The sequence below is a fragment of the Cyprinus carpio genome, chromosome A16, assembly GCF_018340385.1.
Source record: "Cyprinus carpio isolate SPL01 chromosome A16, ASM1834038v1, whole genome shotgun sequence".
In the NCBI taxonomy this organism is placed as follows: Eukaryota; Metazoa; Chordata; class Actinopteri; order Cypriniformes; family Cyprinidae; genus Cyprinus; species Cyprinus carpio.
This window is the reverse complement of record NC_056587.1, coordinates 4,255,560-4,282,550: the sequence shown is the minus strand read 5'-3', so window position 1 is coordinate 4,282,550 and position 26,991 is coordinate 4,255,560. Positions and strand designations below refer to the sequence as shown.

The following is a 26,991-nucleotide window of genomic DNA, read 5'->3' as shown; positions in this document are numbered from 1 at the left end:
GACCAGATGTCCCCACAAGTATAGTAATACCAGTACAATTTGACCTTGTTGAGACATTTTTTTGTCCCCATGGGGAAACAAGCTTATAAATCATACAGAATGAAGTGTTTTAAAAATCGCAAATGTTTTTAAAATAGCAGAAAGTTTTGTGTGAGGGGTAGGTTTAGGTGTTGCAAGAGAACAGTCAAGAAATTCTGACTGTGCATTTAACTCTTTTACATAGCAACATAGGCCAGTGATAATAGTTGCTTAATGTCTTTACATAACCAAAAGCATTTTACTGTTTCACATGAATCAAGGTGATTTTGTCCTTTTATCATATACTTGTCAGTGTCCCACATTAGGAAGCTGCTAATGTGTCTATAATTTCTTTTATGACTCTGTTATCTGCATTTTCTCTTTTGATTTGATTAGGACACATCCTGACCTGTTTTTTTTTTTTTTTTTTTTTAATGGTATTGGGTGTGATTTAATGTTTTGGCTACACATTGCAACATTTCACAAAAGTCTGAAATGCAAAAAATGTCCCACTTTAGGGAAATTCACCCTGTCTATCATACACACACACACACACACACACACACACACACACACACACACACACACACACACACACAACCACCACCAGGGGACATTCTAAAACGCTTAACGTGGCTTAATGCATTAACACTGTGTTTTTAAAGGACCAAATTCAGTAAACACATTATTAATAAAGCATATAATGTACAGACAAACAGGCGAGTCCAGAATTAGAACGCAACGTGTTTAATTACGCGTTAAGCTTTTCCTCTAAAGGAAAACCTTTAACGTGGCTTAATGCATTAAACCGTTTTTAAATGACCAAACTCAATAAACATTATTAACATAGGCTAAAGCTTTATTCATAAACACCAACCACGAAAATCCGTCTACTTATGTTTTAACTTTAAAAGCTACATTTGAAAAACATTATACGGTAATTTACTATGCTCAGATGCCAAATAGTCCACACGTAAATTAATGCCCACTGCTGCCAAAGCAGTTTCAAATGAGTTTCAAACTAATATGTTTGCATAGCATTCTTCAAATTATACATTTTGCCTGTAACGTTTTTACATTAGGCCTATAGACTATTGTCAACATGCATTTTGTTTTTACTCATTTTAAATACTGTTATATCCCACCCCCCACCTCCCAACTTGTTTGCAAACATGAAGTATGTTACCTAAGTTGATATATTAATATATTTAATGTTTTTATGTTGTATGAAGCCCACCTTCCCCAGGTATTTTGTGCAGTAGGATTATATAAAATATAAAATTATTAGATAAAAATTATAAAAGTTGAAATTACAAAATAAACATTCATAGATCAGTACTTTCAGGTAATTATAGCCTACTTTATGTTCTAAATATAAAAGGACTAATAAACAGACGTCACTGTGTGAGAAACTGGACGTGTGGCGTGAGAGGGTGAGAACAGTGTCAGTTGTGTGAGTCTCACGCTGGATGTGTGAGATTTGGCAGCAATTTGTCGGTTTAGTTGAAAAATACTGACCTCGATTAATTTTTTTATTCATATGCATATTACGTTATTGTTACCCTACTGTGAATCTAGCCCTCATTTCAAGGATTTCCCACTTCAGAAGTGCATGTGAGAGACGTTTTTCTGCCCTACTCTGGTTGTTGCTCTCCATACAACAATTTTTTTTTTTTTGCTTTCTTCCGCTCTCATACCTCATTTCAGTTTCTTGTGCAGGTTCTTTCGTATCGGCTGGTTTCTCGCACACGGTTTTTGGCAGTTGGACTAAAGGTACAGAACTTCTTTGAAACTTTGTCAACAGAACATAAAACAGCATCCCAGTGTGAGTAAGAAAAGCAGAGCGGTCAACTATGAAATATAATACTTAACGTGTGTGTAATGGTATCTTATATAAAACGGAAAACCCAGATGAAAAGAGAAGCATCAGAATTTTGGGTTAATAAATCATTCTTCAAACTCTGGACGAGATACGTACAGATACCGTTTTTACCAACAAAAGATTTTCTTTAACACTCGATATGGAGCCATGATGCTCATTTATAATGCTTTATATTTTCGTTGAGTTAACTTTAATTATTTTTAAATATATAATTATATTCAAATTTAAAACTGCCAATTTTAAGAATTGAAACGTAAACGAAAAATACGCAATTATAAGTGTTTATGAAAATATATCAGCTTGTAATAATAACCTGTAATGACAATAATCTATATTAATAATAGCAGATTCAAATAGAAATGCTCACTTGCACTACAAACATTCGAAGGGAAACCTGTGTAAATTAATTTACATTTGAGATAGCTACATTATAGCTTTGATTAAAAAAATAAAATAAATATAAAATGAAACAGTAAGCATCTTATCCATTGTTTGTTTCTTCTGTGTCTACCAATGCTTGTTTTTTTAAATATGTGTAAAATTTGGAGGCATTACATATTTGTAATAGCTTGTAAAGCTTAAAAGTAATGTAAGTGTCTTAGGCATTTGTCTCAGATTACTCAAATTTAATGTTAATATTTGAAATTACGAATAGGCCTATCAATTTCTAGTCCAAACATTTACTGTGGGATAAAATGAGAACGAAAGAGAACGAAACAAACTTACTGAAGGGAGTTTAAATTATTATTATTATTATTATTATTATTATTATTATTATTATAATTTTTATTTTTTGCAAAAGCATGAGCCTCTTTTTATGAATAAAAATTTATTAATCTCTGATGTATAAAACGCTGGGCTTTTGATTTAAAAATAAGCTAATTTTCTTTTCATTGACCATATTTTTCAGAAAAAAGAATAGAATGGCAACTTGCAAGATCCTCTTTTTTCTCTTTCTTGGTGAGCATAAATAAATTCATAAAGTGCATTACATCATTCTAAGATGTACAATAATTTTTTTTTTAAACAGTCTATAATTACTCTGTCTGCACAGCGTTCTCTGTCTTGCTGTTTAACCCTCCTTGCTCTCTATCCTTCCCTCCATCAGCACTGTATATATCATGTGGGAAATGTGATGTGTTTTATAAGCGAGTTGGGGATGAGGTTTCCATGAATTGTGGGGCACCTTCAAACAGTGATACAGAATGGAAATTTGATAATGTTCGCATCTTTATCGTCATAGGCAAAACTGGAGCTAAACTGAAGGGTATCAGTTTTTTTCTCCTTTCGATACAAAAATGATTTGAATATGAAGTTTTGTGAGTAGTCACACTGTAATTGATTTTATTTTTAAAGGTCCTTCCCATATTGTATTAAAAGCAAATACAAACGGAGAATATTTGAAGGTTTCCAGACTGGAGACAAGAGACTCTGGAAACTATATTTGCAGTTATTCAGGGTCAGTGAAAGAACACAACGTTTATGTTGTGTCAGGTGAGAGAAGACAGCTTTGGCTGTCATTTTTATGTTTGTATTTATTTATTTTTAGAATTATTGTATTAGTTTTTACATATTTACTCCTTTTTCTCTCTCAGTCTTTGCTAAACCAGGCCCAGTGCTGGTGCAGTCTAATGATGCAGAGCTGCACTGTGACATTACAGGAAACTCAAATACTGAAGTACAATGGCTGAGACCCCCTAATGGTCAAAAACATAATGAAAAGAGTCAAGTAATTCAACTGAAGTCTGTGACTTTAAAAGATGCAGGCCAGTGGACGTGTCAAGTCAAGGATGCTTTGAAGCTCAGTGTAACACTGACTGTTGTTGGTTGGTGTTACTCAGTAGTGGTTATTCATTATGAATGTTTTTTTTTATTACTGTAATACTTCACATTACAGGCTGTAAGTGACATTTGTCTCGGTCTCCAACAGATCTCCAGACCACAGCTGTTAATGTTTCTGAAGGGGATGACACAAAGCTGCCCTGTTCTCTTCCTCAGAGTGTATCTCAGCGTGTTGTGGATGGGAAATGGAAGGCTGACCACCTTTCCGATGTCTCTTTCCCAACCCTGAAGAACACAGAAAACAAAGGCTTACACTGGAATGGCAAGGATTTATCAAAAGTCAACTTTACTACTGAGCAACTCAGCACCAAATTTGATGTCACTTTGAAAAATGTGAATACCCTACACTGTGTTAAGAACATTTTAATAACCTAAAGAACCCTTTTCCTGTATAAAGAACTATTTGTGAAATTGAAAAGGTTCCATGGATGTGAAAGTTTCTTAATAGAATCATCCATGCTAAAAAAAGAACCATTTTTAAATGATGACAGTAATTTCCCCTCATATTCTCTCAGGTGCAGCATAGAGATGCAGGGAAGTTTGTGTGTACAGTGGAGTTTGAGGGTGGAGCGAGTCTACGTGTTGAGATAACTTTGACGGTTTTGGACAAGCATTCAGGTAAAGCAAAACTACACTTCACAACTTTACAAAATCAGTCTTGTAGGGATGCACACTTTCTATCAGAACCTTAGCAATTATTGGCAGATGTTAGAGATTAGTCAGTAATATACATATTGATATTGGACACTGAAATGTGTATGCTCATATACCCTATATGTACATTTAGATTATGTTATCTGTCATCTAACTCTCACTTAAAGTTAATATTTAGAATCAATAATAATTGACTAAATAAATATAATTTTCAATAAATAAATATAACATTATATTTATTGAGTTATTTTTAATTTAATTTGACAAAATATACTGTTTTAATATCAGCCATTTTTTTGGTTATCGGCCATGACATGAAAATAAGTATTAGTATCAGTCAGAATTTTAATATCACTGCATCCCTAGAAGCATGAATCTCATTCCACAATAGAAATTAGGCTCTTTCATGTGCACTAAGCAAAATCCCAGATAAAAGGCCCAGTATCTGTTTGTAATGATTACTGAACAGGTGGACAGGTGTTCACTAAAGGCAAAGGCAAAACACCTTCAGTTAAGGAAATCTTGACCAAGAACGTGTATGGCATAGAGCTGTGGGTCTGGATTGCTGTAGGAGCCAGTTCTGTGGTTCTTATCGGACTTATCGTCGTGACTGTTCTCGTCCGACAAAGGAACAAATGGATGAAGGTAAGAGATAGAAAGGAAGAAAGCAAGCAAGAAAGGAAATGGCTCATTTAAGGTTTTATTTTATTTTATTTTTTTTGCCTAGGAGCGGGTGAGGAAGCTGAGATCCATGCGGCAGCCTCTTACAGCCAAAGACTACTGCCGATGCAAAAGGTACTTCCTGTTCTTCCATTACTCTGTGTAATACAATGATAATAGTATTACTAACAGTCCGGCTTACTGTAAGGTTTGTACAGCCTTTATATTGCCTTGAAGGGATAGTTCAAGCAAAAATGGAAATTTTAACCCAAAAGATGTTGTCTAATGTTTTAATTGCACTATATATTCTGTTAAAATGAATTTGACCTTATTTTCAATTTTTCAGTATTGGTTGGTGTTGGTTGTTTGTGCTTGTTCCCCTATTTTTACATTTAGATTTTTGTCTTATTTTAATTTTTTTTTTTGGCAGTTTAAGGTCTGCCATTTATCAGTATCAAAATAAAATTTTCACAAAATAGTGTAGAGTTTTAAGGTCTGCCATTTATCAGTATTGGACTGAATATATGCGGATCCCTATTGTTTTACACCATATTGTATAATTACTGGTAATGTCAAAATGAATAAATGTAGGGATGTTATATTTACACAGTTCATATATCCTATGTATTCTGTGGCACAACAATTGTGTATTTCCTAAAATTGGTAGTTAACAGTTTATATAAGCTTAAAGCATAATTGCCCTATAGTACAGAAGTCTTACAGCATGTGTTTTTTTTGTTTTTGAGAATGAATCTAAGAATGAAGTAGAGTTGGATCAGGGAGTGAGGTCACTTCCAGGGCCCAGACAAAAGCACTACCCATGTTCACGTACAGCAGGCCCAAACCACACCAACTGAGAGGAGCAGAGCTCAAGACCCCGAAAAAACACCCCCCGCTGGGCCTGTGCTTTTAAATGTGCTTCTTGCTTAATGATGCTAAATAAAACATGCACTTTTCAAGATTTGCTGTAGAACCGGGCTATAAATATGTGGCATTTACCGTACATTTAAAACAAATCCTGTTGCAGAGTATATAATATAAATATTTTTAATATTTTTACTTTTTAATGACAAGAATGTTGAATGTTTTTTTTAATAAAATCTTTTAACATGCTTCTGCATGTGTGGGCTGCTCTATGTGTGTGTATTTCCCCATATTTTAATGAGCAGAAACTGGTGCAGCTGGAATTGTTTTAGTTCACAGGTGTCCATACGTGTACAGCTGTTCACAGACATCAAAACTTACAGAAAAAAATTGCATGTTTATTTTTTTATGTGCAGCAATTTGAAAGAATACTATTTTATGAAGAACTTTAATCTGATTTTGACTTCAAAAGTGTGTCTGTGTGTTTTGATATACAGTAAAAAGGTACAATTCTGTCAATGCGGTGGTAGCCTAAGGTACAAAAGCTGAAATGTACATCTTTGTACCCTATTTACCCCTAAATAGCACATATTACTACCTTAAATGTAAATATTAGTACTTTAAAAGTACATATTAGTAACTGAAGTGTACATATTAATACTTTTTGAAAGGGTACTGCTTTGTACCTTTTTTGGGTGCAGGATAACATAAAAACGCACTATTTAGAAAGACAAAGAGAAAGGAGCTTTAAGAAAGGCTATCTGATGCAGATGGAAGGCAGATAAATGTGTGACACTGAAATGGGGTAAACAGTGCTGAAGAGTAGTTCTGAAGTAAAACCAAAGGCCTATGTTACCACAGACACATGAGCGTAGAGCTGCGCAAATCACGTTGTAGTTTCCTGCCCTGTGTGTATGACACGAGTGTGTTTGGAAGAAAATGTCAGTGTAGCTCCGAGACCCTGAACAGACACTCATCTCATCACAACTGTAAGTATTGTTCTGTTACTATGACAAACACAAAGCATGCTGCTTTTTGTTTTTGGCCAGTCTGCATGTCTGCTATGTGTTTTCTCATATAAAAAGCCAGAAGTGTTTTGTCTTCAGCTAAATGTCTGACACAAATGACGAGCTATAAAATATTCCAAACAAAATGGCAGTGGCGGAGATGTGTTTGTTAGCTAATGATGTTCACAAGCAACTTGTTTTGATCATTACAATCATATGGTCCTATATACTGTTTTAATTGTATAGCGTGAGGTTTTGCTCAGACGTTTCGGATGCCGATCTTACGTTTCTGGTGTGCTGTTTGTAGTAATCATCAGGGGCGTCGGCCTGGGGGTAAAACCAGTACTGATTACCAGGGCCCCAAAGGAAGAGAGGGCCCTTGAAAAGTCTGGAATATATTTTATTTTACCTGTATATTTTCATTGGGGGGTCATGGGGGGTCATGGGGGCCCGTCAGGACTGCCTATGCATAGGGCCCGGGATCTTGTGCAACGCCCTGGTAATCATGGTATTGAATGATCAAAAGTTCAATAACCATAGCATGAATAACCATTCGAAGAGACATTTTCAGGTGTACTGTTATTTACATACAAATATTTGAGGTTGTTTTTCAGATATTTTATTGCAAAATTATATGCTTTGAGTAATGATTTTGTGTTTGGTAATGAGTGTTTGCAGATTACATCTTATTGCTCTTATTGCTGTAGCCATAAAATATATTTGAAAGTGTTAGCCTTCATAATGCAGAATAGAATATTAACAGATATCAGGCGTTTTATTATTGTGTTAAAGTCTATCTGTTCTGAAGGCCAAGGCCTCAGTATGAACCGTTAATTGTATTTTCAAAATTATTTGTTGTTGACAAGGTAGACTCTTGTAAACTGGATGAAGATTAGGTCAAAAATATTAAGTATTGTTCAATTTTAGTGTTTTGTAGTTTTGTGTGATAAGCTGAATGTTTTTGAAGTTTCAACAGTTGTGTGATACGTTAAATGTTCACACGGTTACACTGAATCAGTCAAATTGGATACTTTTTGTATTTGCCTTTTTGTATTTGCGACATTTAATTTAATTCATATTAGGTCACTGAGATATAGATATAAAAGTAAAAAATGTGTATATTTAAGTAACGTAAACAAGCAAGACACATTTTCTTAACCTACATAAAACGTAATTCAGAAAAATGTAACGATTTTTACATTTATACTGAAAAAACTATTTTCATGTTTAAGTCACTAGTATATATCGCATATGAATATATTGATTCAAAAATTTGCAGGTACTGAATGTCAGTCTTTCCTTATTATAAGTTTGATACAGTCTCTGCAGGAAATGAAAACTGAGGACAGCTTTTTCACTTAACAGCGATGAATTTATTTTAATAAACAACATTCTCATCCTCCACCAAGTTTTACTAATGAAAATAAATCCACATTAATTGCAGATTATCATTTTTTTTCTACCCAGTGCCAACAAAAGTCAGACTTAAAAATTCATGTCATTGCATTAGATATAATATCAAATACAATATTAAAAGCAAGTGCGAACAAAATGCTGTTATAACTTTGCTCTTTAACTATATCTTCTGATGTACTGTATGCATGACATGGTGTTAGTAATGGCAAGGTCATAGGTTTGATTCCCAGGAGAACCTGATAAAATGCAACCGAATGTAATACAAGTTGATTTGGAAGACAGTCTGTCAAATGCATACATTTAAAATTGGCTTTAAGATGTTGTTTAGTGGCTGTATGAATTTCACCTTAAGGTTACACAGGTGTCTTAACCACAGTTGTAGCTCATCACATTAACTCATCTGACGACCCAAAAGTATCCAAATACTTCTAGTCTCCATTTGAACAGTGCATCTATTGTATTATTATCTCAAATAGTTTGCTTGAAAATTGTCTTATTGAAAACAACAACAACAATGCCAATTAAATGTGATATTTTAATATCTAATGCAATGATTTTCTATGTTTAAGTGTGGCCTATGTCCAAAAACATTCTGAGGCCATTTATAAAAAATGAAAACGGATGCCCAATTTAAAAAAAACAACTGTGCGTCTTCATCAGACACTACCGTCTTCTGTTGAAGATCTGGTTTTGTTCTCATTTCATAACAAATAAAACATGGAAGAGATGTAGGTCTGCTATCCCTCGCAACCACATTAATTAAATTTTTTTTTTTCAGTAGTTCATCTTTGTAACACATTGCATCGCTCATGTGAATAAAACTTGCCACAATATACAAGCATGTCGATGATGTCATATAGGAATTCTGTTTGTCAGGCTATTCTATTGTACTCACAGATGTCTGGGTATGGTTATCTTCTATACTTTCTATGACATGCTAATTTTATTCTGAAAATATCATTATCATTCCAGCATGACTAAATTTACAGAAGTCTACTGACCTTAAGCAACAAAACAACTGTGTTTTGAACATGTAGTGTTCAGAGGAACATGTAGTGGAGACAACTAAACTGTAGAAACTTTATTACATTTTTGTCTCATTCTGTCATGGCATGAAAAAATCTATTTACATGCAAATCATCAAAAACATCTTCCCGAAAATCAACCCATCGAGAGCACTTTTGACCTCAGGTGTAGCAGGTGCAGTTAACGCTGCACAGTGAAATCATTGACATATATTTTTAGTAATCACCACTTTATTTTAGGGTGACACTGTTACAATGTAATTACACAAGCAAGTTCTGAGTAATACTAACTAACTATTTATACTTAGGGTTAGAGTTGGGGTTTGGTTTAGGGTTAGTTGCGTGTAATTATGCATCATTTACTATTATTACTATACATGTAACAAGGTTAATAACATTACCTTAAAATAAAGTGTTACCTCATCTTATGTTTTTAGTTATTGTAGATACAGCAGTATTAACGATGACAGTGTAAAACAACAGATTAAAAGAGTGGATTTTGTCTCTGGCCGTTTGCTGTCTAATGCAGCGGCCTGTAGTTGCAGAACGGCTCTTGTTCAGCGATAGAAACATTTGTAGGACAGACACAAAATGCTTTGGGATACAAACTGAGATAATGAAAAAATTCTGGATCAAAGTGATTAAATGAGCACAATCATAAAATTTTATGTAATAACAGCTATTTGCACACCTTGCGTATATCAAATGCCTTACAATGGGTGATATAATGTATTATGCACGAGACAAACACAGCTTCAGTTTCTCAGGCAAGGATTTGTTTGGCCGTTGTCGAAATCTTTTGTTATCATGATTTTGTGTCCAATAACATAATATTGTGCTCAATATAATACATTACGTTTAAAATGATCTGTACACACAGAAACAGAAAGTACAGTATTTTGTTTATCAGTTAAAAAAAAAAAAACTTTTATATGCAATAAGCCATTAGCCAAATTCATACATACATACATATATACATACACAAAGTTCAATTTTGTGCATACATGTATTTATCTCAGCTTATGAAAGAGAAGTTTGAATGACGTACATATGCAATATGCCATACATGTATAATAATCTTTAATATAGCAGCACTCCTGCATTAACATGCCAGTCTTTAAATGTTTATACTGAAAACTGAAGGTATCAAACTATGTGGAGCAAGCCGTCAACTCCACAAGAGTGTAACATGTTTAGAGTATTCATTTCATTAAAATTTTACAGAACTTTAAATACCTTCTCATTACGTTGTTTTAGTAGCTGAAAATGTAGTTATTTTGTGTTATCGATATAATGAAAGTCATGATTGACTGACAATATTTTATGTACTCTTAAATAAAGTCACCAGACAACAACATGATCTCTTGATCTTCTGAGAATTCATTCTGGCAAAAAAAACATCCTCATCTGACTGTAAATAATGAAAAAAAAGAAAAAAAAACCATTAAAATCATAAAAACCATAAAATAAAGAGAATAAGATATGAACAGCAAAACAAGCGAGAACATTAGGAGCTAAATGTAGTGCATTGTCAAGCACAGAACACGTGTTTCACAGATTCTGCATCGCTGAATGTGGAATTGAAATAAAAAATATTGTAAATGTGTTTTAATAGTCAAGAAAACAACTTTTCAGGTGGTTCAGTGTTACATCACAATGGGCCAAAAATTTATAAAGTGACCCCCTTTATTTTTATTGCTGCACACTCAGCACTCACCATTTTTGGTTGCACAAAGAACCATTCAGTCAAAGGTTCTTTAAAGAACCATCTCTTTCTTACCTTTTTGTAATCTGAATAACCTTCTTTCGCCACAAAGAACCTTTTGTCAAACAGAAAGGTTCTTCAGATGTTAAAGGTTCCTTATGGAACCATTTAGACAAAAAGGTTCTTTTATGGCATCGTGAAGCACCTTTATTTTTAAAGACTGCAGTTCTTGAGTGTGAAATGGTAACTTTAACAAGTCTGAAAATAGAGTGCGTCTGTGTTTGATTTTGGTGTTTGTGTGCTGCTGCTATGAAGGAGGGAGTGATTTTCATAATGAGAGCAGGATTCCCTCTTTCACAAAGTGTGTCATACAGACATTTTTCTGTTTCTCATCCTCTCACTTCAGCTTTGTCCCACACATACCACACATTTTGTGAGAGGGTTTTCCTACCTGACCCTTAGTCATATTATGGAACAGAAAAGGCAATTCATTAGAAACAAATCAGCAAATGTGGTTTTATGCATGACTGCTGTTATGGACGAGGCAATAAGTTCTAGTTAGTATGATTTTGAAAATTAGATATTCTTTTGAAAGTTATATTAAGTTATATTTTTGTCACACTCAGGATGTCTGGTGATTTGTTCAACTCAAAATATAAACAACCATCTTCATATCCAAATGTGAAATGTAAAAATAAAAAAATCATTCAGAGGAACAAACTCCACGTGAAAATGAGATCACATAAATATAGGAAATAACGCTGCACTGCAGATGACAGATTCCTGAAAATGAGTATAACCTTTTTATAATAATTTCTGTGAAAATACATCAATAAATACTGGTAATTTGCAGATTTCAGCAGAAAAAACACAACGTGCAAGAAATACAATGACGTGAACATAATTACGCAATGGAACATAATCACCATCTGTACCATGAGGTTTCGAAATTTGCCGTCTAAAATATGATCTAATCTTCTGTACATTAATCTAAAAATACACATTTTCATAAGCATCAGGCCAAATGTCAGTAACCTCTCTTTCTCTTAACATCTCTTTCCACTGACATTTAGCCGTGCTTGCATTTCAAACCTACAGGACTTCAATAAATGGAGGAGGTTTGTAACTGAAAACTCAAGAGCGAAAGAGACAAATGCAATTTGTTTTTTTATGTAATTTCCACTCACTTTTCCAAAACACTTCGTTCACCATGTGAAACTCTTACTCTAGAAAACCAAAAGCAATGGCACCCATCTTAGCCCTCTTCAGCGTTCTGCACGCCTCAGACTTCTTCAACATTTCCTACGGCCCACAGTCTAAGCAGATGTGTGTGAATCATTGAAAGTTTCTGAGGAATCAGATTTGTTAGAGGGATCCCCTCTTGGTCACATAACCATAGCGAACCTCTCACAATATATGCGTACAGTTCTCGCCAGTTTTAGCAGACCAGATGAAGACTGCAGATAAAATAGCAACAAAGAACAAAACTGCAGATTATTCTCTCCAAAAATACCTTGGCACAAGTTATGTGTGGGAAACGAAGACAATATCAGTCCTCGGTTCTTCAGACGAGTACACACAGAAATGACTTGCTGAAGGGGAAACACGTAATGAAAACCTGTATGGGACATATTGAAATAAATCGCCCACTTTTTCTGCTTGCTTTCTTTCTCTCTCTTTCGGTAATGATTATGTTGGTGTCTCAACACCTTTTCAGTGTATGTGAGTAATGAGGGATCCCTCTATAATGGGTCTTTCCTTTCAGCTCAGAGAGAAAAAGGATAAATGCTTAGATAGACAGACAGATAGATGTTAATGGTGATATAAAGAACTGTGTAAAGCTAAAGGTATTTTTTGAAGAAGACGAACAGAGCATGGCAGGAAGAGAGAGAATGACAGAGGGGTGAAACCTCAGACACAGATGTGAGGCAGGCAACATGTTTGTTTCAACCTTCATGTGGTTCCCCTTAGCAAACCACTCCTGTCCTACAGCGCTGAAATATGCTCTACAGTACCAGTCGCTCTCTCGCTTTTCTTTAATGTAGATATTCTTTTACAGCAGGATGCTTTATTCAACCTTAAACATGTTACAGTTTTACATATTGATGGCATTGGAGAATCCACAAAGAACTTTTTTGTGTGTCTAGGTCTCAACAAAACCAGGCAAAATCAATGAGCTGGTGCTTAGACCTGAAGAACTCATAATGTGAGATGATGAGTTTTGTTGGTTCTTGTTAAGAATGGCGTTCTTTGCCGAATACAATTTGCTGCAAAGAATGACTGAAGTATCTTATTTTTTAAGAGTGCAGCTTGTTTAGATAAGTGTGTATTAAGACTTGTGCATTGCTTATGGGCTTCTAAATTCTCTGTAACGCAAACGTAACACAACAATCAGAATGAGAGTTATAAGGCAATACATTTGCCCTTATGAGGCATTTGATTTGGTGAGTGCCAAACAAAAAATGTAAACAGTTAGCAGCACTAAAAAGAAGTATTGTGCAGAAAGATGCTGACTTGACTCAGAACTAACCAGAACTAACGAACAGAACTACCATAAGACTTTTACTTCAGTGCCTTCAGAAAAAAATACAATAAAACACAGTTCTCTTTTACTAAAAACCACTTGGTTGACCATTGTATTCCATAAGCTTTCATTTCAGTATTTGTTTCATTAGTTTTCCTCTATGGAACCACATTGGTTCAAATCAGCAGAACTTATAGCAAAAGTGATACATTACAGAGAAACCTTCTTCCAGGTTTTAAAAAACAGGCAAGTTAACAAATTGGATTTGTCCATTTTTAAAGGAAGTTGAGTTGTGGTAATTTGCTGCGTTTGAATAATATCAGAAACAGCAATCTTCAGTTTATCCTTGACATCGCTTCTTTAAAAGATATGATCTACATTTGTGAATGCATTTAATCATCATTTGCCTCATAATTGCATATTACATAAGTATGCATTAAATGCTAATAATTGGATTCAAAGAATTTACACTCAACACACTGAGGTCGTTTTTAAAGGTTACAATGATTCACGTTCTTATACAAATTGCAGTGAATTATCGGTTCATAGTGCGGGCGTCATATGTTGTAACATTCCACCTATATTTGCTCAAGACATATACGCACTCTGGGATTCAGACGAAGGTTGATATTAGAATGAAGCATCTCTTTGGATCTCTTTAAACAAATAATAGATTTAAAAAAATGCATAATTGTAAGGACAATGGAACATCTCCAAAAAGAAAACAACAACAACAAAAAAACAACAACAAAAAACAAACAAACAGAGGAATAGAAAGAAATGTTTATTCTTAATAAAAAAGTGTTTTTAAATGGAGTAGATTAGGTTATTATTAAAAATGATCAATAGCTCCGCTCATGGTTACTAATAGGACACTGATATTTTAAAGAAGTAGATAGACAAGATAAAGTCAGTTATACAATAATGTGGCAAACAAACAATGAAAAAAACAAACAAACAAACAGATAAGCTAAACAAAATATTACACAAAATCTAGCAGTTCAAAATAAAGTAAAATAAACAGTGTTTCAGAGAACATGTTGTTCTTTACATGACAATCAAATACATCCGTTACGTTCTACAGACCAGAAAAACCTACTCAGAAAAAAAAAAACTTTTTTTGAGCGTAACACAGCGGTCTAATTTTTAAAATTTATTATAGGAAAACATTCCAGTTTTATTTATTAATTTTATTTAATGATTGTCTTTGCATTTTTTCCCACATGGATCTGACAGTAAAATTCTCTGTTTTTATAAATTTATTATGAAATTTTATATTGGTCTAAAAAATAATGTTTTGGATGGAGAAATAATGTGGTTAGAAAAATTATTATAATGCACATTTACAAGTGACAACTCGTTTGACAACTCAAGATATTCAGTGGAAAATTTTATAACCATTTTTTTTTTTTTTTTTTAAATCTACTTAATTCAACAGCCTCATGTCAATAACCGGACGTCTTCTTTTACCTCTCAGGCCAATCAGACAGAAGGGAGGCGTCAACAGAATTTAAATAGAAATATTTTGGCCTGTAAGTGAACACATCCGCTGCACAACTTTGAAGAGGAACGATAAAGAATTTTGCTCATAAGGTGAGTATATTTTTCTACATCTTAAACTACTTTTTACTATGGATGATTTCATTTAATCTGTTTTTATGTCAGATCAGAAAAGGGATATTGTAGCATACAGCATATATTGTACATTGCTGAAAACTTGGTTCCTGCTAAAGTTTCAAACAGAAACTTGAAAACCTTCCAATATATAACATTAGACATCAAATGTACCGGATGTAAAACAGAAGTATATTCAGTGCATGCGATGCTGAGAGTAGCTGTGAAAATGATCAGATATAACATAAACAATTAATCACATACGGGATATTAGAACATGAATATTTCCATTTCCACTGTGTTTAGTTTTAACTAAACTTTAAAATAGCTCGGAATTTCATCAGAATAATTTCTCTTAATCTTTAAGATTCATAAAAAAATAAATAAAAAAACAGACATGAATGAAAATGAACATGCTTAATCTATCAAGTCCATACATTTTTTTTTCTCTAAAAGTTTTGTTAGGCATTTAGAAATTGATGTTTTTGGTCTTACTAATGTTCCCCTCCCTTCTCCTCCATCTCTGTGCATCTGTTTGCTGTTTAACCTCCATCCTGACCACAACCCTGATCATCTGTCTTTCTGGGTTACTTGTTCAGGTGCAGTCTCTGGCTGTCTTTATCTCTACATCTATCGTTGCGTTTCTTTGTGTGCATCTCCTTCCTCTGTTTCTGTTTCTCATTCTTCACAAACTTTTCTCTCATTTCTAACACATTTCTGTGCTCCACTGGAGACTTAAAACTCATAAGGTTACAATTTTCTCATTAGACATTTTTGTAATAAATTGCAGCAAAATCAAGGCAATTCTGCATTAATTCTGAATCAGAGCAATAAAAATATTTGGACCTTACATAAAAATGGCTGAAACTATTATAACTGTATGTCTCAACTAATGGTTTTACGTTTATTTTTATTGGTTTAGCAGCTTACATTCACGGGGTGCAACCACTGGTCATTAGGTGATACTGATTCTATTTAGCCGTTGATAACGTGTCTGCAAATCTTTTTTGAAAATGGCACTTTTTCATAATGAAATTCACCACTTTAAATTCAGCCAAATCATAGACGCATAAATAGCCTGCACTACGAGGACAACATGAATATTTATAACCACATTCTGGATGAAAATGTATATTCGCTTTGGCTGATTACGCATTATTGTGGATTTTATGTTTTTGGATTTTTAGAACTTTTAATAAAAATTTAACTAGCATGAACAGAAAGTCACAAACTGTTCTACGAAGCATACTTTTACGTACTTTATTGCTGCAAATTATGCTGCAGAGGTAATATTTACTAAACATACTTAGCCTACTATAAAAAAAGCACATTTGTCACAAGAAAGAGCCATGTTATTTATCAATAATGTGCGTGTAGCACAGCATAGCTAGATCTTGTTTTATTTGAAACAGAAATTCAATGATTCATTCTACAAATCTTGAGCCTTGTTTTTTTGGTGGTTCTCAGTGGTGAACACTCAAAAGTAAAAAAATAAAATAAAATAAAATAAAAATAACAATACAACATAATTTTAAGACTGAAATCACTAAATATTAAAGTTGGAATTGAAACAATATATTTGCCATTAAAAAATTATCACCAATTACAATCAAAAAACAACAACATTTACAATTATTTATTTGTCAGACAATTTATCCAAAGCGACTTTCATTGCATTTAAGCATATTTTTACATTTCATGCATTTCTTGGTAATCAAACCCAAGACCTTGCTGTTACTAGTTTAGGAATCAAAAGAGTTTACTGAACGTAACAAATAAAGTAGGTGTCTGCATTTTTCTAGTGTGAATCTCTTCAAAAGGAGTAAAAAGACAGATTTGTGTGAATCACATGCACAAAAAGAGAAAAAAGCAAGATCAGATATAATAGGCATAACACACACCGCACTCCAAGCTCAGCGACACCACCAGCAGTGCCATGTGGTGTTCTTTTTTCTGTGTGTAAGCGTGGAGAGATCCGCCTTTCGTGGAACAAGGGAGGAAGAGAGGGGGTGATATGGAGGAGGAGGAGGTGAAGAGGTGAAAACGAGAGGGATAAGAATCTACTCCATGTACAATCTCAGCCCACCACAGACACACCTCTTGCTGTTTTTTTCTCACCGTCTATCTAACTGTTGCTCTTTAATGTTTCTTCACTGGCACTCATCATTCTTTATGTCTGTAACCTGTAGCCCACCACAAAGTTTCTGTCTCCCCCTCACTATCCGACACTCTTACAGTTTCTTTCAATCAAAAAAAATCTGAGCCCACCACAAGCCCCTTCCTTCCTCTGTATTTTTATGCTCTTTGTGACAAATTTTCTATGTCTCACAGACCCCCTCCATCCTCTCTGGTCCTGCTCTGAGGACAGAATGATGTCGTGCTGGATACTAATATCACTGTTTGTTGGATTTCTTAAAGCGCAAGGTAAGTGGCAATCTTAATAGTTGTAATATGGTGAAGAGTGTGAAATGCAGCCTGAATAAGAATTATTTTCTGTCCAATATGTTCCTCTAACACCACAAAAACAAGAAACAAACAACTAACAGGTACTATTAAACTACATACAAACTAGACAAAACATAAAAGGAGATGTTTATGTGAACTGGTACCGCGGGAACGACGGAAGGCTAATTATCGGCAGGAATCCTCAGGGTGGAATCCAAAGGGGTGAGATGCATGTTTTTGAGTTTATGTATTTTCACTCTACAGTAATAATCAGGTTATCATGTTTAATATAACTGCACATGTATTTTGGTCTTTTGTAGGTAAAGAAACAAAGACACACGCCAATCTGTTGTCAAATTTCTCTCTCAAAATCTCACCAGTACAGGAATCTGATTTTGAAATTTGGCGCTGTGAACAACATGTATTATCAAGTAATTCTGAAAAGACCTACAAACTGTACCATGGTAAGAGTGTGTACAGTGTGTGTGTGTGTGTATGTGAGAGAGAGAGAGAGAGAGAGAGAGAGAGAGAGAGAGAGAGAGAGAGTGAGTGAGAGAGAAACAACAAGTAGAAAAATTATCCAAATTATTTAGTCACATCATCTCTTAAGGGGACAGTTCACCCAAAAATCTGTCACCCTCATATCACTCTTTCTTATGTGGAGCACAAAATAATATATTATAAAGAATGTTTTGAACTGTTTTTGTCCATACAGTGAAAGTCACTGGGGTCCAAAACCAGCACTATATATTTCAAAATATCTTTTGGGTTCAGCAGAAGAAAGTCAGACTAGTTTGAATAAATGACAGATTTTTACTTTTAGGATGAAATATCCTGTTAAGTGCTCTCATTTAATTTCCCCCCCAGACAGCAAGGAGTTTCGGTGAGTATTTCTATCAGTTCGTTTTTTAAATAAGAGGAAATGACACTACACCTACTGTTGCGCTCGATTCAGGATGTGAACACAGAAGTAAACTCCCCCCCGTTGTCATTCGGCTGAACTGCAAAAACAAACAAACAAACAAAAAAGCATGACAAATTAATTTATTCATTTAATCATCTATCTCCATGTTACTCACATCAGGAAGGCAATGAATTAATCATGTGTAATATGACCACTACAATTATATTATTGTAAATTCTGCACTGCATATTTGGCAGTATGAACTGAATTAAATCGGTTAATCCGGTTACCCACACACTCTTTGACATTACTGATAATTTGTGGTGTAGGCTATAACTTTCACATTACATGATAACATTCCTGTAAAGTTCCACCTTTCAACATTTTCTGTTTCAGTGACTATACCCAAAGTGCCTGCTGTGATAGCTGGTGAAACTCAAAATCTACAATATAAAAGTTAAACCCATAAACCCAAAGTGACATGGATTCCACCTGAAAACTCAGATTGTCGTCTAAGCAATCATTACACCGAGAAAATTGAAGTCAAAGATGTGTCTAGATGTCATAGTGGTGTTTGGACATGCATGTTGGAGTATGGTTCGAAGAAAAAATACTATACCAACGCAACAACAACTGCTTCTGTAATAGGTGAGATTATTGTGTTATTAAACTCCTTCACACTCTCTCTTTCCCAATGTATCTATCCATTTACTTGAGTTTGCTCATTCTCAGGGTTGCTTACAAAGCAATAAAGACTATACTGTAGGTCTACAATACACGAAAAACATGCACAATGATTACAGTCAGGATCTATAAGGGGAAGAACGAATGAATGAGAGAGCACTGATAAAGCCTTTTTTAATCTCATTCTTTTTTCTTTTTCTTTTTTTGTAAGGATACCCTTGCCTAAATATAAGTATATAATATGCAAATATAATTGCTGCAATTTATATAGACTACTTCATTAAATAGTTCAAATTCATTTTCTTTTTTAAAAAGTTATTTATTTATTTATTCAATTTAGAGATCCCTTGTTAAATGAAAGAAAGAAAGAAAGAAAGAAAGAAAGAAAGAAAGAAAGAAAGAAGCCATATGGAAAATTGTTGCTTTTTATTATTATTTTCTTTGCACAACAACAATTATAATAATGTTTTCTTTATTTTTATCCCTTTTCCTCCAGACCTCTCTGCTTCTCCAGATACCATTTATACCTCGTCCTCTAAAGTCAACATTCCTTGTTCTCTGTCTTCTAACATTCCGTGGTCCATCTTGAATGAAACTGGTCTCAGGGGTGGTAACTGGAACTTCACTCCTCTCAGCGACCCGAAGTCAACACATTCTCTCCTAAGCCTTAGCGTTGGTTCGATGGTCAGATGGAATAAAACACAGGGCAAAGACAGTCCTGTCAAGGCCGAGGGAAGAGAGTTGAAAGACCATGTTCTATCGATTAATCTGCCTGTTTCAGAGAAAATTAGGGGTGTTTACACATGCAGTCTGACATTTAGCACCAAGACTCTCAGCAGAAAAGTCCAGGTGGAGGTTCTGAATGGTAAGTGAAAAGTCTTGGGGGTCTAGTAACTAACAAACTAACTACTAACTTATTTACTTTCAGTAAATAGTGTGACAAAACTATAATAATGTAGTTTTCACAATAATGATCTCCATTTTCCAACAAGTACTCTACAAAAGGAAAAATTGCTGTTTGTTACTTTGTTACTCATGCTGTGCTTTGGCTTCCCAAACAAGCAATATTCACCAAATGGATTACAGTCATGAATATTTACTTATATAAATAACCATGTGATGCAAACTGTAGCATGTAAATTAACAGATAAAAACATATTAGAGTGGTTGACATTTTAGTTTTTTTTTTCTTTTTATAATCAAATATTTTATTGAATGATAGGACAATATTTTTAGATCCTACATGCATTAAAGTGTTGTACTTTTAATCTGTTTAAAATTAACAGCGTTGTCATGACAAATTGAGTCCTTCTTTGAAATTTGGTCTCCATCAAGTGCACTAGAAAAACTAGTAAAAAAAAGAAAAGTTAAAAAGTCCTGTAACAGGGTTACGAAGATAAAATACCACTAGTATTAGTCTGGTCATGTAATTGTATTTAAAAAAATAAAAAAAATAAAAAATATTATTAGTCAATTAAACTGTTGTCACCTCAAAGAATTATTAAATGTTATTCAAAGTAAATCTTTAAGTGTTCCTTTAAATTATGAGTAACTTGTAGCTTGAAGTTGATTCCCAAACAGTGGAATAAAGGATTACTGTGCATTAACTGTGGCTTGAAACAGAGAGTGTTTATGTTTTTGAGGCTTTTCTTACTGCTCTTACAATGCAAACAACTCTTGCCTTATTTAATCTAAACTCTCTTAATTTCTCCTTCTGTTAGTTTCCTCTTCTGGAGGTTCTCGAGTATACGAAGGCCAAAGTGTGAATCTGACATGCACATTAGGACATCAACTTACCTCTGACCTCGAGGTGAAATGGAACTGCTCGTCTTGCTCCATTTTATTTGGTCTCAATCTTCATCAATCTACTTTGTCCATACCTGAAGTGAAAGTGGAGCACAGTGGAAAATTGACATGTGAACTCTGGAAAAAGGGGGAGAAGCTGACATCTGCTGTGCTATCATTAAAGATTGGTAAGCGAAGTGAAAGACAGAGGGAGAGAGTGATACATGCAAAAACAATAACAAGTGAGTAAGACTTCTGCTGACAATAAAATGTTTCACAGAGAAAGCTCCAGTAGACATCTGGCTTTGTGTTGCCATCAGCAGTGGAGTCGTGGTCTTCATCTTGCTCGTTGTGGTCACCATCATATGCATTCGCAGACACAGACAGGTTAATGTTCACTATGATAGTTTGATCCAGTTCAGCAAAAGGCCCGTCATTTATAAAGTGTTTGAAAGGTGAAAATCAAATGCCTTATACATTTTCTTTCATTCTTCTTAACAGATGATGATGTACAGACGACGCAAAATCAAATACTGCTGCTGCAAAAAGTGAGTTTGGTGGTTGTTAGAGATGCTGCTCCCAAAATAACACATACAGTTGCCCTAAGATATATATATATATATATATATATATATATATATATATATATATAAATATACAATTAAAAGAAAATCAAATATCACATTTTTCTAACTAATGAAATGTAATCCCATTTACATACAACTTTAAGTGTCCAAATACATTTTGTGGTTACTGAATGTATTATTATATGAAGATAAATCATCCTTAATTTTTTTTTTTTTATCTTTCTTGGTCTCAGTCCCCAGCAGAATCAAAAGGGATTCTACAAGACGTGAGGATCTTCTGCTTTTCATTTTTATAATCATATCAATGTACAGTTGTCTGAACAAATCCTCCTGTGCCAGAACTGATGGTCTTCATTGTGCAGATCATGCTGGAATTTCTTATTATTGTGTCAAATACTCTCATAGCCACTTTATATACTTGAACATGCTTGATCACTAGCTGTTATATGCAACTCAAACAATATGCTGTATCTCTTTTGGTATATAACATGATATAATTTGTTTGGAAGATACATGTACAAAAAATATGTTATTTCCTATAACATAGTAGGATACAAAAGAATAAAATGTTGCTATTACTCTGTTGCTATTGTAATCTAGGCACAGTGAAATTATTTGTATATATATTTTTTTTAATTATAATTGCCCAAAGTGCCTCTTTATATTTTTCTGATATTTTCATCCAATCCTGCTAACTAACCGCCTTATCTTTTGAATGCTCTTTTACATTTGTAAATTACCTTTTATTTTTTTTGAGAAAAAAACAACTAAAAATATTAATAAAGTAAAATAAAAAATACTTGATGAAACAAAACTGTATGATCATTCTCAATCCAAAATGTCAAACCACTAAAACGCTTGTTCTCATTTGAGCCACTTTCAGAACGATTTTTTCCATCTGTTGAATGAGCTCGAGAATTTAAAGCGGCGGAGGAGCTTGCGCTTAAAATAGACAGATGATATCGTTCGCTGGTGTGGACGCTAATATAGTTATCTTTATAGTTATCGTTCTTGTTGTGAACGGGCCTTTAGACGTGTATACAGGAAAAATAGATTTTTCTCCCCTAGATGGCAGTCAATAAAACTCATGTTATTGCTGATGTTTGGAGAGAAATGCTGGAACAACCTGATACCAAACAGTTGGGCCTATCAGTTACAGAAACTACAGACTCTCTTATTATGTCAGATATGAGATTAAAATACATATAAATCTGTAATTTAGTTGTATTGAATTAATAATTATTTTAAACTATTCAAAACATGTATCTATAAAAAGTGGCACACAATGTAGACTACTAACTACAATTATAATACCTTACAGGTCACTGAGCAAAATTTAATCAGAGATTTATTTATTGCAGTGATGCAGTAATATTTCCTGTCTGCAGGTTATTTATTTATTTATTTATTTCACATAGCACAGGAAACCACGTGTAGTGAGTATGGAGACTCAAGCACAAGTATTTTTATTTTTTTTGTCACCTAACAATCCTCTTAAGAGCACTGCAGAGCACTTGCATTTTTAGGGAGCACACATTTATCTTAACTAGGGTTGCCAACTTCAGAACTAGAAAATAACGGACAATCGTGGTTTTGGTGCACTGCCCGCCCACATTTTCTCTGTCATTTTATCTGGCAACAACTCAAAGCGATAGTTATTTAAATATGATTTAGGTTCATTGGTTCATCACGAGGTCATAAAAAATCCTTGATTGCATTTTGCCCGATTAACCTGCAAAATATCAGAAGTGGCGCATTCCACTAAGGCTGCACGAAATATTGAAACTATTACAAAATCATATTAAAGCATAGCGCGATTGTAAATTCAAAAAGACTGTGATTTAAATAAATAAATAAATAAATGCACTGCGGGTTTAATATCCTCTTTATTTCTATTTGTGTGGGTTATGTACATGCATCCCAAGGCGGCTCTGTTCACAGTAAATGCTGCTCCACACAAACTGTTATCATTTACATGCGTGGACTGCCTCAAACTCCATCTTTACATATTGCTGTGAGTTGTCAGTTGCTTACAACGTTGATCTGAGAACAATGTGCACCATTCTATCAGATTTATAAGGTAAATAATTTATAAACCTGTGCCAACACAGGAGAAAACATTATCTTTCTAAATATGCTAACATTAACTGTTCATCTCGATTTTAAAATAAAAGCCCAAACCCTCGCTTTGAGTTTTCAAGGTTTGAAGTCCACATATTCTTGTTCAACAAATGGCAGTGGCTGTAATATTTCTACTATAAAGAAGTGTCAAAAATTAAGTGGACATTTGAATTAATTGTTGTTTGGTCAATATTAAATATTTCAATCTCGATTCAATTTCAATTAATGTGTATGTATAAGGAATTAAAAAACTTTTGTTGAATGCAGTTGAATTTCTTTTTAGCACTATTTTAAACTTGGTTTAAATTCAGTAATAACTGAAGTGCTACATTTTATGATTTACACCACATAAGTGTACCCCACCCCCACCCATTTATCAGAGGCAATAAACACAAGAAGTGCTAGTAATACAAAGTTTCAGATATTGTTTAAAATAGTACAGGAAAGGTTAAGGAACAGTGAAATTAAAATATGTTTTTTTACATTTTGTTTTCAGCAGGATGCAATTCAGTTCTGATGGAAGAGGTGTTTCTTGAATATTTTCAGGGATTTGGTGTTCTGAATAGGGTTGGGGGAAAAATAATTCCAACAGCAAGGAACAGTGACCTCAGGCTTCTGGAGGGGATGCAGACTCATAAGAGTGAGAGGAAGTAGGAGGCTGCAGAGAGCCTGCGGTTGTTCTGTACACAAGCTTCAATGTCTTGAACTTAATGTGAGCTTTGTGGTAGAGAAATAAACAGAGGTGTGATGTCGGCCCTCTTGGGCTCATTAAAGACCAGTCCAGCCAGAATCCAACACGAGCTGCAGGAGCCAGATTTGACTGATCACGGGTTGAGAGGAGAGATGACTGACAGACCATGCTGGAGGATTTGCTGCTCAACAGATCCTGAGCTCAATAACAAATATCTGATCTTCCTTTACACAGAGTGCACGGGATCACAAAATTGAAAGTGAAAGTGAACAGCGAGCGCTCATTCAAAACAGATTTAAATACTCTGCATATTGATAGCGGCTCCCTGATGCGCAAAAATTATATGCAATATTAGAAAAAAACAAGAAATGTTTTTACTAAAAAACAATAGTGCCATTGTTTAGCTGATGTCAGCTCAGCCTTGATTCAGTTCTGTTCAATTACTGTGTAAAGATTGTCAATTATGAAAGGATTTCTATTCAGCTGTAAAGCAGCCCTGTAGAAAACAGTGATGTCATCATCCAGCTCAGTTCAGTTCTCATCCAACAGTGTCAGTACCGTCAATTCAATAATACTGCTGAATACTTAGTGTCCTCAACTAAGCAAGCCAGAGGTGACACTGGCAAGGAACCCAAACTCCATCAGTGACAAAAATAAAGATTTGCTTCTGGCCAGGACAAACATGGTGTGGTTTAATTCCAGGCTGCAAGTCAGATGTATCCAGTTCCTTCTTGAATATCAGGACTGTGCCAGCGTTTGGTTGGGTGAGTTGAAGCTGCAGACCATAGGGTCTGTACAGAGGGCTTGTCTGGTTCTCATGGTCTCGTGTCACTGAATATTTAATTCTAATATTGTCAAATTCAGAATATGATTGATTAAAGATCACATATGTGGACGTATTGTGAAAAATGAGTTATTGAAAAAATGACATTTTAACTTGCTCAGCTGAATGAAATGACTTGAAATCTTTTGCCAATATCTTTTGTGAAGAAAGTCAAACTAGTTTCAGAAAATGATGACAAAATTTTCATTTTTGGGTTAACAGTTCTGCTCTCATCTAATTTCTCTATTAGGCCTAACTTGATTTTCAAATAGATGAGCAAATGACAGGCCACCTACTGTTGAGCTCGATTCAGGATGTAAACACTGCAGTAGTAGTTGTTTGCCCTCTTGTGTCATACGGATGAACTGCAAAAAAGAACAATTAAATAGTCTATGAATTTTTTCTGTGTTCACCTGTCTCCATATTGCACTCATAAAGGCTATTATTAAATCATGTATATTATGATTGCTAGAATTATTTTAACCTAAATTCTGCATTGAATATTTGACCGTATGAACAAAAATAAATCAGTTACTCCACTCATACACGCTTTGACACTGTTGATCATTTGTGGTGTAGGCTATAACTTTACACATTACATGATAAGTTTCCTGTAATGTTGTTGTATTCCACCTTTCAGCACGGTTTCTCTGTTCAACCATCTGGCTGTGATGGTTGGTGGTTTTGACTTTATGATCAAAGCTGGTCCAAACTGGTCAGTCTTGAAAGAAACTGGCCTCAGTCAGGGGTGGTAGCTGGAGCTTCACTCGTCTCAGCGACCCAAAGTCAACACAGTCTCTCCTCAGCCTTAGCGTTGGTCCAGTGGTCAGCTGGGGCGCAAACGATATCATCAGGGAAAGAGAGTTGAAAGACCAGGATCTATTGATTTGTAATCTGCCTGAATCATCTGTATCAAAGAAGATCAGGGGGTTACACCTGTAGCCTGATGTTCAACAATAAGAGCAGCAAGGTGGAGATTCTGCGGGTACGTTAGTTTAAATGACAAGTGTTGGGGGTCTATTACTAACAACGCTACTTACTTAGACACAACTTTCAGTGTAGGATGACCAGACATCCCTGTTTTCGAGGGGCATGTTTTCACATGGTTTTTGGTGTCCTGTGACAAGAAACATCTCTATTTTACAGCATGTTCAAAAACCAAACAAAAAGAAACAGCAAATTGCAAATTGCATAAAAAAATGGCAGGTAGTTATTAGAGCGATCATGTAGTGATTATTTTCACCAAAAGAGGGGGCTGTAAGCTACACTGAAAACTTATCCTGTTGTAGTACCAGCAGAGTAAGTTTTTGACCACTGAACTAATTTTACATTACATTTCAGATATCTAAGGTGCATTCCAAAAGGGATATATTGCCCTTCGAAGGGCACTTTGGAGTGAAAACAATCATGGCCGCCATATTTAAGGGTCGTTCCAAACAGAAGTGCTCAAATCTGGCCACTTCAAAGGGCCCTTTGGAATGAAGGATTTCGAAGGGTACAACTGATGGACACTTCGGACTCCCATGATCCTTTGCGCAGATTCTTTGCATGACGACGGCGCCTCCGTGTGGGCACGTGATGATGACGCAGAAGGGCACTTCAAGAAACAGTTGACACCCCCCAAACACCCTTCAACCCTCAGAAGCTCTGACTCAGGAGGGTATCCCTTTGATGGGATTAGGGCATAGGGATGTGCCCTTCAGAATGGAACGCAGGGCTAGTCACCTTATTGAGTCAGTG

At 34.8% G+C, this 26,991-nt stretch overlaps 1 protein-coding gene and 1 pseudogene across 7 annotated transcripts; both read left to right on the top strand.

Annotated features, from left to right (window-relative positions):
• Nucleotides 1–1,459: 1,459 nt before the first annotated feature.
• LOC109103997 lies at nucleotides 1,460–6,017 on the top strand. 7 transcript variants are annotated; one of them, XM_042772089.1, is made up of 11 exons: nucleotides 1,460–1,632; nucleotides 1,738–1,791; nucleotides 2,811–2,860; nucleotides 3,009–3,167; nucleotides 3,257–3,394; nucleotides 3,496–3,726; nucleotides 3,831–4,075; nucleotides 4,258–4,360; nucleotides 4,866–5,041; nucleotides 5,124–5,191; nucleotides 5,803–6,017. In XM_042772089.1, exons 3-11 carry the CDS (start codon nucleotides 2,824–2,826, stop codon nucleotides 5,822–5,824), a joined length of 1,179 nt encoding a protein of 392 aa, XP_042628023.1. In that variant the 5' UTR covers nucleotides 1,460–1,632; nucleotides 1,738–1,791; nucleotides 2,811–2,823; the 3' UTR covers nucleotides 5,825–6,017. The 7 variants fall into 7 exon arrangements, with proteins under 7 accessions (XP_042628023.1, XP_042628025.1, XP_042628021.1 ...); XM_042772091.1 differs by having other exon boundaries at nucleotides 1,738–1,843; XM_042772087.1 differs by having other exon boundaries at nucleotides 1,726–1,791.
• A 728-nt stretch (nucleotides 6,018–6,745) lies between these two features.
• On the top strand, nucleotides 6,746–22,430 carry LOC109103996 (annotated as a pseudogene).
• The last annotated feature ends 4,561 nt before the right edge of the window (nucleotides 22,431–26,991 follow it).